The sequence below is a fragment of the Pleurodeles waltl genome, chromosome 12 (assembly GCF_031143425.1).
Source record: "Pleurodeles waltl isolate 20211129_DDA chromosome 12, aPleWal1.hap1.20221129, whole genome shotgun sequence".
Taxonomy (NCBI): Eukaryota; Metazoa; Chordata; class Amphibia; order Caudata; family Salamandridae; genus Pleurodeles; species Pleurodeles waltl.
In genome coordinates, this window is record NC_090451.1 from 641,671,039 (window position 1) to 641,687,122 (window position 16,084).

The 16,084-nt window shown below is 50.1% G+C and overlaps 1 protein-coding gene across 1 annotated transcript in view; it reads left to right on the forward strand.

The window, feature by feature from the left end:
* The first annotated feature begins 11,899 nt into the window (after positions 1 to 11,899).
* The window catches only part of LOC138268489 (cytochrome P450 2J2-like), a 141,983-nt gene continuing 137,798 nt past the window's right edge, over positions 11,900 to 16,084 (forward strand). The window contains exon 1 of the mRNA XM_069218196.1: positions 11,900 to 12,382. Coding sequence (XP_069074297.1) covers positions 12,188 to 12,382 — 195 coding nt within the window. The 5' untranslated portion in view covers positions 11,900 to 12,187. The remainder of the gene's footprint in view (positions 12,383 to 16,084) is intronic.

Below are 16,084 nucleotides of genomic sequence, written 5' to 3' on the forward strand. Positions count from 1 at the left end.
GTTGCTAGACAGTAATCTTGTCGGGACCACAAGCTGAGCACCAAGGAGGCAAAAGTCCCTTCTCGTCCACCGGGGTTTTGCAGTCACCAAAGGTCCACTAGTCCATATTTCTCAATGCCTTCGCATAGGACCCTGGAAGGTGTCTACCATGCCAGTCTTTTCTCATAGACTGATCCAGCAGTGGATCTAGATGCGTGATAAGATCACCCCTCCATAGGACAGCAGACTGTTGTATGGACTGCAAGCTGCTCCAGAGCCATGTACAGATTCAGGGTCATCAGTATTGGGCCTTTAGGTGTTAAGCAGAGTCACCAAAGTACCACTCAAATTGCCCTGCACCATTGCGTGTCTACCTTGATTGTCTATTAGTGAATGACAGTGAAGGGTATGGCTTTTTTTTAACTAATATTAACATTCCCTACAGTATGAAGAGTATGAGGAGGCTAAGAGAACTATTGCCCACCAGACATCTACAGTGTGCTCTGCTGTAGGAATGCAATTTTAATATAGTGTCTGTCTAAATATGGGAGTACCTGACATGTTTTACGGGGATTGTTAAGTTCGCATACAGGCCAGAATAAAAGGATATATGTCCAGCGGACTCGGTCGAGTCAGCAGTTTGTAAACAATAGATGATTTGTACAGCATGTCAAGCACCATGTGATGTTGCAAATAATGGCAATCAATAATAATATAATATAATATTTCAGTGGCAACTAAAAAAAGATAAGAAGCACTCTCTCCACCCACTTCAACATCCCACTCATGTGAAAGGTATCTGCACAACCTAGAAGCAAAAGGCACATAGCTGTATACAAAAAAAGATAACAGGTGTACACTGGTATAACACATTCGAGAGACATATGGGGTGTACCCTTGTAGGGGTGACCAGAATCCCAGTTGAACAGAGGTGGTCGAAAGACACACTAGTATCCGGCCAGGTAAAAACTGCCATGCCTCAGGCACTCGAGTAGTCCTCATCATGCGGTGCCACCGGGTCTCACAGCCTAGGACCAAATCAGCATTGGACCAGTCAAGCAATACCACAAAACACTGCACATGGCTAGGAGGATGGAGGGCGTTGTTATTAGTGACCATATCCAGCTGGTCATCCTGGTTCTCTAGGCTACATGTCTGCTCCTGTGCTTTGTGTTCCCCCCTTTCCCCGGAACAAGCAGTATTTCCTGATACAAAAGGGACAAACATCAGGAAGTTCCAACAGTAGTCATTTCCGCAGCGCCTCAAGTGCTCTCTACCTTGGCGTCCGACTGTTCACAATGTCTTAGAGAAAGTTTTTTAAGGACCTCCATCGCTGCCTTGGGAATTATAAAGATTTTTGTGGCCCCTCTATGCGCAGGTGGGCCAGGTAGAGCATTGCATAGGATATCTCCGCCTTCTATCATTTTTTTTATTTTTTTTGACAGGCATAAATTATTTGCAGTCTGCCTGCACTGTTGCTGTGAAAAAAGGGGAAAATGCCACAGTTTCCCTGGCGGTTGATGTCCTCCTTTTCTTGCGCTAGCCGGAGCACTGCATCATGATCTCAACAGTTTATTAGTTTGGCTATTATTGGGCGCATTGGGACCTCCAGAGGCAGCCTTGCCAAGAGAGATATGTACGCCTTTTTCACCACCAGCAGGTTCGATAGGTTGTCAGACCCACAGATGTCAGTTAGCATATTTTCCACAAACTGTTTCATTTGCCTGTCTTTGTCGATGTCAGGACACCTGTGGCATGCAGATTTTTATGGCGGAAAAGTGCCTCCAAGTCTTCAATCTTGGTCTGTATGACAGCCAGCACCTTTTCCATGTTTAAGCACTTAGTGCTCATCAATTGCATGACATCTTCCATTGCACAGATGCGCTGTTCTGCCGTCTTTTTGAGCGCCTCTTTGTTTATCCAGTTTGGTAGTCAGGTGATCCACACACAGGTTTAAGGTATCCATCTTGCCATTGATAGATTGCAAACCCTGTTGCATGGCTAGCAGTGTGGTCTGAAGCACCGCTGCTCTCTGACTGAGCATGTCCATTCCCTGATCTGTGGCCATATCCAGCAGGGTCTTGTCAGTTTGACACGACTCAAACGCGAGCCGTGGTTGAGTCTTATCTGTTTTTCACATTTTTTAGAGATTACGTCTTCACCAGCAGCAGGGCTGGCTCCCTGACACTCTTGCCGCCCCGAAGACCACTCCACCAATGCACTTGGACCAGAAGGTGCTGTAGCGCTGCCAGGTCCCGCTCTGTCTGCTCGGCCCCCGCCTGGCACCCAATGCAGTAAAATGTGTTTTATTGTCCGGGTGCCAGGTACCTCCAGGCTGGTTAGTGCCACTCTTGGCAAATTGTGGCAGAAAGTGCAGCAGATATTAGCGACAATACGTCAATATACAGCATGTCTGTAATGTCCCATGAACCAAGAGCAGACCAACCATCAACAGCGTAAAGCGCCCCTACCATCCCAATTTAGTGTCAGCAGGTCTGTCCTATATTATAGCTGCTCTGCCCGATACGGCTTTGTAGGATGAGCATTGGTGTGTGTGCCCCCACATAGATCAGCTCTGCAGGAGCGGAAATGTTACTGATGATTTTATTCATTAATAATGTAGTGATCATTGATGAACTAAAATGTGAAAAACGGGTGACTTTTGTAAATGGCCACCATCATTCATTTTGTTTTCTGCTTAGGCTAACTTTAGCTAAATTTGCAGTTGTTTTTCATTGATTAATGCCTACTTAAAAGAGTGTGATTAATAGCTTATAGACATGAGGACAGCTACCACTAGTGGGATTTTGTTTTATGTCTCACAAGGTCAGATTTATTAGGTCATTGCTCGAGTTTGACTGTCCTATTGTTTAGAAAATTGTCACTGATGTGTGGTTTCTTCCTCCAGGGTGAAAGTAGGTGGCAACTATGTTAGATGTTTCTTCCTGAACCTAAGATTTGGACGCGATGGAACAATGGATCCACAGACAAGACGTTGTGTTATAATACTTGAATTAATTTGTTTACTTGCTTTGATTAAACTCAGATATATATAAGGCGTTCTAATCAGCCGTTGATGATTCTATATGCTTATCTTTTATGTTTGAGAATTATTTTCGTGACTTTAGCGTTAATATAGGGAAATAAATGTATAATCCTTCTTAATAAACTGGTGTGGTTATTGTATAGTGATTAGATTATTGATTTCTTGTTGATGTTTATTATGACATGCACCCTTGACATCCTCTCAAATCAATGTTGTGTCGATCCATTGGCCTAAGGCGCCAAATCCACTATTTAGTTTGAGGTAATAGCTAGGATTTCTCAGCACTGCAGCAGCTCCGAGCTCATGGTTGCCCCCTGCCCAGCGGCCAGACAAGCTCCGAACGCCTGGGTAGCTCACCCAAGCCATACCTTCACTCCGCTATGCCACCTAGTATAGCCCCACATACCTCTTAGCAGGCCTCCTGGCCTGTGTCTCCAGCACCAGCACTCTGTCTGCCGCCATCAGGTTCTCATCTGTCGTCCCGCTTCCGTCCGCAGGCCGCCGGCTTGCGCCACTGCGGCCAATCGATCAAGTGGGGGCGCACTCGTACACCGTTTCCACCTGGCTGTACCGTTCCTCTGCGGCTGGCCACGTCGCGCGAAGCGCGACAATAGAGGGGACAGCACATTAGCGTGCTCCCCTGCCAGGAAGGCATATGGGCATAAGGGGACACCATAGCGGGGAAGGGTGGTCCACCCGGGTTTATGGCCCCCGAGGTGTCGGCAGGGAGGAGTGAGGCCAAGAGGCCTCAAAAGGAGTGACCCTGGGGGGCTGGGGCCTCTTAGACGCGCAGTATTTTGGGCAGACGGACGGCAGCTGGTGGACGGGCAGTGAGACGCAGGAGCCAACAACGCGGAGGTTAGTCTAAAAAGTGGAGGGAGGGTTGGGGGGGGGGGGGGGGGAAGGGCGCTAGAAGCTGCGGCCGGCAACCGGACTAACAGATAAGGGCATTTAAAAATAAATAAATAAACAAATAAATAAAATAAAATAATAAAAATATTATACATATAGAGAAAGCATAAGCCACCTACCGTTGGGTCCCGGCGCCAGGGGTTTTCCTGGGCTTGCCGTGCGGTCGTCGCGTCGTTTTAGCCGTTGATAGAGCCCGACATGTAGTCATGCGGGGCGCTCGTGCGGCGGGTAGGCAGCATGGGGCTGCACCCCCCGCGTGTCATTCTTGCTTGGAGGGGGGGGGGCGCGGCGTACGCCTTGGCCGCTGTGCCCCTCCAGCGGCGCGGGGCCGCATGGCCGCTCGGCTCCCGAGACGGCTCGGGTGCCGGTCAGCGTGCCTCGTGGCCGCTGCGGCGATCGGGAGGTGAGGGGCCGCTTTGCCGCACGGCTCCTCAGGCGGAGCTGGTGCGGTTCAGCGGACCACGTGGCCGCTGTGCCTCTGGCGGCGCGGGGCCGCATGGCCGCACGGCTCTTCCGGCGGCGCATGGCCTCCCTGCCCTCCTACGGGCGGGGCCGGTCGCCGCTCGGCTGCATCGCGTTCCACGCGGAACGAGGTGCGGCTGAGGGCACACAAGCCACGGGCCGAGGGTGGCGCGGAGGCTCGCCCGGGCGAGCCCACGCCTCCCGCTACGGAAATTGGGCGCGTTGGGCAATGCCAGCGCGCCAGTAATTAATTAAAAAAAAAAAAAAAAAAAAAAGGGGGGAAAGAGGGCTATATTAGACACGAAGGGAAGAATGGCTCTGCGCAGGCGCGCAGAGGTTCCATTCCAAAAAAAAAAAAAAATAAGAATATATACATACTCATAATCAAATCAATGTCATATGGACTGGGTACAGCTAACCTGCATGTAAGGTATACGAGCAGTTAGGATGATTTATGGATATGTTACGCCAAAAAAAAAAAAAAAAAAAAAGTTTTTTACAAATACTATAATGAGGACTGTGATGAAATGATATATATCAAATGATGCCTGTTTATTACGGATTATGTGTGGGGCGGGGCGTACTAAAAAAAAAAAAAAAAAAAAAGGGTGGTGTATATTTAAAGATATTGGTGGAAATAAACCGTATTAATTGTATATACATAGCGAGGGGCGGCTGTATTACGGTGATGTTTGGTGCTTGTTTGTCTTTACTTCCAGGTAGCTAATGAACTACTAGGCTCCGCTGCGGTGGCCGCATAGGGCAACTGCGAGGCACTGGGGCACGTAAGTGAATTAAGGTACACGGTAAGACTGGATGGGGTACCAGGGTAGATGCGCAAAAAGGGGGGGCCACCCGAACATCAGTGTGCCAGACTCAGACAGTGTACCAAGCGGGGTTTTCAGGGTAAGGGGCTGCTGGCGGCGCATCGAGAGAAGAGGCCAGTTGCCACCGGAATAGGTTAGGGGCAGGCGAGAGGGCCAACAGGTGCAGCAGCAGCACAGGACGAGAGCCGGAGAGCAAAAAAAAAAAAAAAAGGGGGAGAGAGCAAATATGAGAGGAGGGCGTAGCACAGCAGTACCGGGCGAACAAATATAGGGTGGGACATCGCCCAGGATGCGTTATTAAGGCTGTCTTCTCTCAATTACAGACCTAAGATCACTCACCGGCACGCACTAAGGGACGATGGAGGACCACGGTTCGCCTACACTCTTTTCCCCTGAAGAGAACCCGGAGGAGGCGGATGTATGGTCGAGGTTCATGGCCATGGGTCAGGCGAAAGGCCTCGAATGGGCAAAGGTGATGGTGGCGGCACAAGGAGTTCAGCAGTCAGGAAATCCCGCACTGACAAGCACGAACGAGGTGCAGCCTTCGGACTCGGGCCTCTGTCTCCTAAGCGATGAGAGGGGAACTGCGCCAGCAAAACGGAAGAGGCCGGCAAGGGCCGCAGCAAGGAGCAAACTGAAAAGATCCAAGAAGGACACAGCGGACATTGAGTTACCGGAGGGCCCCGCTACTCCCCAGCCGGACAGCGGGCCGAGAGGGCCCGGGAAAGACAATAAGGAGCAGGAGGCGGCCGGGGGCACGGGGATCCCCTTGCGGCTGTGGGGGTGGCCCCAGGGGCAAGCACGCCGAGTGCGGAGGACCAGACCAGCCAACCAGCAGTTTATGTGGCCTGCAGACCCACCATAGGGGCACCAGGGCAGGGGCTGCAGGTGGGACTGGGTAAGATGATGGAGGCAATGCACAGCTTCATGGCTTCAGCAAAGGCAATAGCTGGTTTGGGCGCGGACGAGCAGAGCGCTAGCAGCAGGCGAGCAGGCGCGGGACAGGTGTGGGGACAGGACACCAACGGGTCGCCAACGGCACAGGGCGATGCTTCCGCGTTAAGGGCGGGGGTAGCAGACGGGGTCTCACTACATACCGCAGCAGGCGGGAGCGATAGAGCAAACAGCGTCAGGCCTGACCCCCCCTTGCTGTCAGGGAGGTCTTCCCTGGCGTGGAGGGTCCCTTTGGAAGCTAGGGAGCGAATCTGGAAGAGGGAATTCATTGACATTTTCTCGCTGCTCACATTTGCCAAGGAGGGCGCGGACATAACAGTACCCAGCAAGGAGGTGGACAAGCACAAATGGAAGAGGAAGGTTAAGCCAGAGGAGTCAATTGACAACTGGCTAGAGGCATTTGCGATGCTGTCCACGGTGATCATGGAAAAATTCCCTGAGCAAGGGCCGGCACTATGCAAATACAACCGGGTCATATACGAGGAATATACCCGTAACGGGGGCACAGGGTGGCTGAACTACGACTGAGAGTTCAGGCAAAAAATGGAACAGGCACCAGAGATGGCGTGGGACTGCCGTGAAATTGAACTCTGGGTGCAGTACATGGGTAACGGCGGCAGGCCTGCAAGCAGCGACTCGGCCTTCACAAAGCACAAACAGGCAAGGCCATTCTATTTTAAACAGCAGTTTAGGCCCCCCTTTCGAGGGAGGCCCCCACAGAGGGGGAGAGGAGCCTCACAGTACAGGTTCAACAACAACTCATGCAGGCTGTACAACAACGGAGCATGCTCTTGGGGCGCCGGGTGCAAATTCACCCACAACTGCTCCAAGTGCGCCGGCTGGCACCCAGCAGCCAACTGCAACAAAGGGAACAGGGCAGACAAGCCAACGGGTGCCAATACCGTTTCCAAACAGCCCTAACTGTCCTGAGTCGCAACACAACACGATAGCACTGTCTCCCATATCATTTAGCACCTTGGCCCACATCCTGAAAGATTATCCTAGACCGAGTGAGCGGGTGATGCTGTTCAGAGGTTTTAGTGAGGGTTTTAGGATACCATACGCAGGCCCGTCAGTCACCAGGGAAGCCAACAACTTACAGTCAGCCAAGGAAGCACCAGGAATAGTCCAGGAGAAGCTGGAGATGGAGCTGCAATTGGGGAGGGTGGCCGGCCCCTTCGCCCGTCCACCACTTCCAAACTTCATTGTGTCACCCCTGGGGATCGTCCCAAAGAAGGAACTAGGCAAATATAGAATGATCCACCATCTCTCCTACCCCAAAGGGGCGTCGGTGAACGACTATTTGGAGGAAGGATCGTGCTCCGTGAGCTACGCCTCTTTTGACGAGGCAGTTGACCTGGTTCGCGCAGCAGGGATAGGTGCGCTCATGGCAAAAGCTGACATTGAATCCGCATTCCGCCTCCTCCCAGTCCACCCAGGTAGCTTCCACCTCCTGGGGATGAAGTGGGCTGGTCAATATTTTTACGACAAGTGCATGCCTATGGGCTGTGCGGTGTCATGTTCCTTGTTTGAAACAGTCGCTTGCTTCCTGGAATGGGCGCTAAAAGAACAAAAACCCCCGGGAAGTTCACTTCACTACCTAGACGACTTCCTCTTCATGGGGAAGGCGGGGTCGGACGAGTGTAGGGCTACCCTCAATGCCTTTGAGCACCTGAGTCGGGCACTGGGGGTACCGCTGGCACCGGAAAAGACCCAGGGACCGTCGGAATGTTTGACATTTCTGTGCATTGAGATCGACTCCACGAGCGGCATTTGCCGGTTGCCGGAGGACAAGGTCACAGCTCTACAGGCCGACATTCGGCGGGTGCTGAGCAAGGACAAAGCGACATTAGCTATGATACAGAGCCTACTGGGCAGGCTAAACGTTGCAGCAAAGATTATACCGGCGGGCAGAATCTTCGCCAGGCGAGTAGCAAGGGCAACCGCGAAGGTTAACAAACCACACCACTTGGTACGCCTGAGTGCGGGCCTAAAGGAGGACCTGCGCATGTGGCAGTCATTCCTGGAGGAATTCAATGGGACACTGTTATGGCGCACTCCATGGTGCACCAGTCAACAACTCCAGCTTTTCACCAATGCTTCGGGAAGAGAGGGCTTCGGTGCCATACTGGACCGTCAATGGTGTGCGGAAAAATGGCCCAATGCATGGAGTAGGCACGGGCTCACCAAAAACATCACAGTATTAGAGATGTTCCCAATTGTGTTATCTCTCCATCTATGGCCACAGGTGCTAGCTGACAAGAGGATTACGTTCTGGTCAGACAACATGGCCGTGGTCCAGGCCATCAACTGCCAGTCAGGGAACTGCCCCGTGTTAGTAGGACTGCTAAGGGAGCTGGTGAGGGTCTGCTTGTCGAGAAACGTAGAGTTTCGTGCGCGGCATGTGCAAGGGGTGAAGAATGTGGCCGCTGACGCTCTTTCTCGTTTTCAGTGGACAAAATTCCGGGAGGCCTGCCCCCATGCGATGAAGGAGATGACGCCGTTCAAGGCAGAATGGTGGCGACTGGTTCGGTGGAACAAAGGATAAGGGCACTGGGGGAGTTATCCCTGGCACCAACAACCCGAGCCAGATACAAGTCATGCTTCAACAAGTTTACATCACTAACGAGCACCTGGGGGTCGGGGGAGAGCCACCCAACGGGCGAAAAAGTAGACCGCTTTGTGCTATGGGCAAAAGACAATGGCAAATCACACGCATGGATTTCAAGGCACCTGGCGGCTATCGCCCATTTTACCAAATTAAGAGGGGAAGGAGACCCAACGTCGGGATTCCCCTTGAGGGCAGCACTGAAAGGTTGGGCGAGGGGGGAAGAAAAACAACCTGACCAAAGGGCGCCCATCGATGTGGTCATGCTAAAGGGACTGGTGGGGGCACTCACTGTTATATGTAACTCCCAGTATGAGGAGCTATTATTCGCCGTCACCTTTTCCCTAGCTTTTTTCGGGGCATTTAGGGCTTCAGAGTTAGTGGCCAATGCGAAGAGCGACACATCCTACAGGGCACTGAAATGGGGCGACTTAAAATTGGGGGTTGACATGATTGAACTCAGAGTGCGGCATTCCAAAACCGACCAGAAAGGTATGGGTGTGTTGGTGCGTTTGAGAGGTTTTGAGGATCCCAAGTGTTGCCCTGTGGAGCAGCTCAGGAGGTACGCAGCGTGCCGCCCCACACAACCAGGTTACCTATTGCTTCACCAGGACGGCCTACCACTCACACTGTTTCAATACAGTAGGGTCCTGAAGTGGGCAATCACAGAAGCAGGGTACCAAGGGCGCAAGTGGTCAACCCATTCCTTCAGAATCGGTGCGGCTTCAACGGCCTTTCACGAGGGGCTGCAGGAGGGGGCAATTAAGCAGATTGGGAGGTGGCAGTCAGACAGATATAAACTCTACATTCGGTCCTGACCACCGCCTCCCCCACCCAACCACCCCGAGAGCTCATAGACCGTCATTTACTCAAGAAGGGAACGGGGCGCAGCTTCGGGAGAATTGCAATGTCTGTGTTGTAACAATGTTTTGCCAGAAGTGTATATATGGCTGTCGAAAACGTCAATAAAGTGTGTTGTAATAGTACCTTCTCGTTCATCTAGGGGCTAAGACGGTATGGGTGATGGGCCACTCCCTAGTGGCCAGAGCGGAACAACGGGCCAAAGAAAAAGGCTGGAACCGCGGTTTCAGTAACGTCGAACTTTCCTGGATGGGGTACCCAGGAATGAGATGGGCCATGCTGGAACATAGAGTTAGCAGCCTGGTGGGGAGGAGAGGGTGCAAGCCGGACATTCTCTTAATCCACTTGGGAGGTAATGACCTAACTACTTGTGGGAGGGGCCCACTGCTACGTTAATATAGGGAAATAAATGTATAATCCTTCTTAATAAACTGGTGTGGTTATTGTATAGTGATTAGATTATTGATTTCTTGTTGATGTTTATTATGACATGCACCCTTGACATCCTCTCAAATCAATGTTGTGTCGATCCATTGGCCTAAGGCGCCAAATCCACTATTTAGTTTGAGGTAATAGCTAGGATTTCTCAGCACTGCAGCAGCTCCGAGCTCATGGTTGCCCCCTGCCCAGCGGCCAGACAAGCTCCGAACGCCTGGGTAGCTCACCCAAGCCATACCTTCACTCCGCTATGCCACCTAGTATAGCCCCACATACCTCTTAGCAGGCCTCCTGGCCTGTGTCTCCAGCACTCAATTCTGTCTGCCGCCATCAGGTTCTCATCTGTCGTCCCGCTTCCGTCCGCAGGCCGCCGGCTTGCGCCATTGCGGCCAATCGATCAAGGGGGGGCGCACTCGTACACCGTTTCCACCCGGCTGTACCGTTCCTCTGCCGCCGGCACAGCGCCTCAACCCCGCAGGTCATACGGGCCCCAGCTGCTCTTTATTCTGCCCATGGCAGCAGCACCGGCCGCTCATAGCAGCACCCTCAGCTGCAGTCTCACTCACAAGCTGCCATGCGGGTCCTCTCACAGGGCAGATCACACCCGCTGTTTATCGCCAAAGTCGGAGTTCGTGGCTGGCAGCTCTTTGGGCCTCCAGTGTGCCTGCGAGGTCGTTTTTAGAAGGGTAAGAGCCAGATAGCAAGATACCTGGCAGATTGAAGCTCCTAGCGGAGCTGCACTAGAGTGCGGCCATCTGCCATGGGTCCTCTAGCATCCCCTCACATCAGACACTCTTGTGACGAGCTGCCAGGTGTGCAGTACACGCACTGCACGAAACAGTGTGTGCAGATGCCGTGGGTATAAAACTACATCCGCAGAATACAACAGCAGCTGAAATTTAACAATAAAGTAGGCAGCTTAAATACAAGTATTGCAAAGCCTTTAAATCTGGTTTTGGCTGCGGCTACTCGGCTTTGTCATTGCTTGTTTTTGTCTTGTATTTTGGAAACGTTTTTGTTGGTGGAGCTGCCAAACCATCACCAATAAATAAAAAATAAACTGGTTAAAAGCACAAATATTCTTTGGTCTCAAAAGCCTACATTCCGTTTGTAGCACATGGCAGAAAGAAGCACTTTGTGCGGATGTGCTCCTTGTGAATGGACAGAATGAAATGTCACTGTGCGTTTTAGCCAATAGACGGAGTGGGACAACCCCCTTCCGCATGCTGTTTGCAGTAGGGACCACAAGAAAACCATGAATGAAACGAGTCTCCAACCACGGTGCACAACATTTTCACATCGCTTGCATTTTGGCCCTTTGCGGATTTGTTGGGCCTCAGTTTACCGGTCGGGAGCGACAGTATGCACCAAAACAAAAAGGCCCAGTCGATAGTGAGTCAGTGTCCTGTAAAGCGGAACAGTTTTGAACTGGAAAAAACAGTCTGCAAATCAGGGCGGTTTGGGGCTTGTAAAGATACTGTCTGTACAGGAGTTTTGAAAGGTATGAGAGGTTACGCGTCTCTGTGTTGCTGCAGGCACTGTTCCTAGTAACATCATGGTAATCAACAGTTTAAAACAAGGTCCAGAAGAACATAAAACAGGCTCACAAATAATCGCTGACTAAACCCGCGCACTGACCTGTCAGGGCAGCACTGCCAAAGCGCCCTTGAGGCCAATCCCACCCTGTGCCCAATCCCTCCCACCCACACGTTCTACCCATCCCTCCCATCCACACGTTCTACCCATCCCTCCTACTGCCCTCTTCGGGTTTCAGCGCGACCCTACTCGCATCTAGGCGCTCGCTCTACAACTGCCCGTTCCATTTTCGAGACCTCGGACCCAGTTATGTCACCTGCTTTTCCTGCTTCGCGTCTTCCTGATAACTTCCTTTAAGTGCGACTCCAAGGCGTGGATGGCAGCGGCCGGCTAAAGGGCGCTCCTTGTCAGCAGTCTCCATACCCTGACGCCGCTCTACGGCGCTATATTCCTTCTGACTTTGCGAACTGACCGACGCCCTTAATCCGTGCTGTGATACCTCCGTTTTTCTTGCTTCCGCCGTCCTGACACGGCTAGTTTGTGAACTTCCGCCAGGACTGGGAGATGGTTCCTCTCGCTGGGATGGAGTGTCCAACCTGGTTATCGGTGCTGCTCGGCGGAGCTGTGCTCCTGCTGGTGCTGGAGCTCCGGAGGCTGTGGTATCCCTCGCACCGGCGACCCCCGGGGCCTGTCCCGCTGCCCTTCCTGGGAAACGTGCTCCAGCTGAACCCGAGTGACCCCGTGAAGGCCTTTGCAAAGGCAAGTAAACACGGACGCACTTTAAGCTGGTAAGGTTGATCGATGGGTTAGTGCACTAACTGCAGAGGTCTAGTAGTTGTGCAGCCTACGGGCAACACGATTTAAGCCTGGTGGGGCAGAAGTCGTCCAGTGTTGACAGTAAGCTGTTTCACTGAAACACTTTAAAACTATTAAACCAACTAGATACGGTTAGTACGAACTATTATGTCTAGAAAAGGGCAAGTTGTATAGTACGACGAGTGGCCAGTCAGCTATCACATCACGTTGCATTCTGGTACTTGTAGTTTTACTAGTCCAATCATAAGTTAAAGGCTTCAAGTGGAAACTAGCTCGACATAGTGACGACTCCGCATAATGTAACAATTAACGATTTGGTAAACTGTAGGGTTGTCATCGAGCATGGATACAAATTCAGGACAAAAGGTACATTTTTGCAGACACATGGAAGGAGAGGCCATACCCCACTCCTTTGCCAGCGAGTATAGTTACTATTTTCTACATAGCACTATTTATTCACAATGGTCTATATGTGGTTGTGCTCCGCGTTTGCTACATTCAGGTGGTACCTTATATCCTTGTTCAGTAGTGAATTAACGCCCCGTGCACGGTGTCAAGGGCATTAGCCCTATCCAAATTTGCCCAATTGTTCTTGGAGCAAAGCAACAGTTTGATTATGTTTCTAAATATTTTAAAGCTATCACAAGCAGTGTAGGAAACATTAAGGTATGTAGCCTTCTACCACTTTAGACAAGTTTAAATAAAAAACATCTGGCTCACCTCAACCTCCAGTGGACTTTAAACTTTAATAAAATGAATGAGGCAGAACAGATGGTTTGGGCGACAGTCCTGCACCTAATGTCAGGATGTGAGGTACCTACAACTTGTCTATGGTCTCACAGCACTAGAGTGCGCGCCCGGGACCCTGCATTTATCTCAGAACAGACAGCCCGAGCTACCAATCAAAAACAATTAAAGGACAGGATGCAGTCAAGGTCAGATGAGCGATCCACAGCAACTTATTCAAAGGGCTGTTGCTAAGAAACGGACAAAAAAGGAAGAGAACAACAAGGTGGGATAGTTCCTAAAATGAGACAAGACGGGCCAGCCATGGGTATTGGGAAGTATTGCACACCTCTGAGGAGTTCTCTAAGCAGAGAGAGGAGAAACTGAAGAGGCACTGTCAAATGGTTGAACAAGCAGCCATCCCACGTTGCAAACTGCTGGTGAAAAGGTCTGCTGGCCATGCTTGTGAAGGGTGAGTAGGGGCTAGACCGTTTGGAAGGTTGTGCCCTGGGCAATTGTCCACTCTGTCCATGTCTTAAATAGATCTGCAGTCAAAACAAGGTTGAACTAGTGATCTGGCTTATCCCTAAATGCCAAAGTACTTGTACAATCTTCAAAATAATTGGGATGTTAATCACACAAAAAATGGAAGAACATGATAAAGGTTTTAAAATGTAATAAGTATTTCTTTAACATATGGTAGTGTTTTCCCTTTTATATACAATAAGGTCCCAGATTGAACTGGAAATCAGTTACCTTTCAATACCTAGGGATTAATATCTACTATTCCCTCCATGATTTGCAGGATGGAAATCTGGCCAGAGTGACAGGGTCTCTGAGCCCAGTTTGATTTTTGGTCTTTTCTTCTGCTTTCAGTAATGGACCGCCTGGCACTCGTGAAGCTGGTGGTGCTACTCTGGTTATGGTATTATTTTGCAAACTTTCCCTTGCTCATCCCTCGTTCTTTCTTCAGATACGTCCCACATCTGATTTGGGGGCTGGGGTGCTACCTGTGACTGGGAGTGGATTAGCCCTTCTTATCTTTGAACGCTACTGTTTAGTTACACAGCTCCAGTGGGAGACTCACGGTCTGTCTCGCCACCCCCTGCATGAGACATGGTAAACCCGTAAAGACTTTGAGGGGGGCTTACTGCACTATTCATTATTTCCTACTGACCGTTCTACCCAGCGCCACCCAGGGTTATTCCACACAGCTTTCTCTTTCCTTACTAGAACCTGTAAACCCACTAACACAAAGAAGCCCTACGCTTCTGCACTACCTTTGCTAGGCCTCCCCTCTTACACAGGAAGGGTTCACTCTAGACAACTGTCAGTGGCATGCTGAAGGCCTCTCAAAATTGGGGGATTTGTTTGTTGACGACAAGCTATTAGATTTCCAAACCCTTGTGGTGGACTACATACTTCATGTGGGTCATTTCCTTACTTACGAATATCTTAAACAATCATTAAATTCCCTATTTTGTGTCCACCACCTAGCACCAACCCCACGAAGTGTGCCAGATGCTGAACAATATAGGGACTGGTGGCAAACTGGTAAGAGGAGTACAAAGCGTTCCTGAAACATAGTGACCATTACAAGGCTTCCCTCTGTACTAACTCGAGACTAACCTGGCTAAACCTCTGCACCACGCGGACTGGGATAAAATATTGGCATATCCCCATAAAGCATCCGGGAGCTCCCATTTTAAGTATATTCAATTTAATATTCTTCCCTTACACCTGCCCGAACAAAATATACCTGGAAGTCCCAGCTGCAAGTTCTCACTTTATGCAATTAGATGCAATTTGCTTTGTATGTTTTGGTCTTTCCGCCACACTCCTTCCATACCAGCAGAGTTCTTGAGGTGCTGTCGACCACGATGGGCTATGTACTAACAAATTCCCCAGAAGTGTTCATATTGGGCATTTTCCCACACCCTAATTTTGAGAAACCCTCCACTAAGTTCCTCGGCCTGGCTCTTCTTCTAGCAAAACACAATATTACACTGCACTTGAAGGATTCACTTGCTCTGACTTTCATAAGTTGGACCAAGGTCTTGCTCTCTTGGTTTCAATCTAAGAGCACTCTGTTATTCAGGGAGGAATGAACTGGTTTGAGAAAACTTGTTACTATATGCACATGTTTTTTTTTTTGGTGGAGGGCTCTATAGACTGCCCAAGGATGATATTCTTCCCCACAATCCACCCCCAATCCTAAACACTCAGTTTCTATGTACCAATTGTTTCTTGCCAAATCCAGACAGCTGCACAGGGCAGTGGTCTAAGGGTGCCTATCACTGATACACTGTAGCAATTTACCCACTAGAACACTTTCTTCTAAGCGCTACAGGGTTCCCTACACTGATAGTTAAGGCAGCTGTGACTGGGTAAGAGTATGCAAAGGGACAGATGATTATAGGTCAGTTTGTTACACGGAATTAAAAAAAAAATGTATGCTAACTTTTCATGAATGTATATAGCCCAGCACTGTCTTCTGTAAAGATACAATGGAATCTGTTGATATATACCTGGCTACTATCATGATATGTAACATCTTTTGTCATGTCCTAGTTGGACTCTTGCTCCTGGGCAACACTGCTGGTTTAGGGAAGACAAAACCTTTGTTTGTAGCGGACTAAGCCACTCCTGCAACAAGTGGCAACTCTCGGCCCAACCCTCCCGGCTCACAAGCAGTACCTCATCAAAATAAAATAAAAAATAAAAACAGTTCAAGGTGATTTCTGGCATCCTTATGCATGGACTCTAGATTGCGACATCTCAGGGAAGTTGTGGTGTAACAGAAGTTATCCTTTTCTCAATTTAGCAACAAGTCTTAGTCACACACAGGCAATGAAGGAGGTCTCTAGGTCAGACTCCGTGGTGACACAGATGCTGAGTTCTGCAGCAAGGTGATGTGCA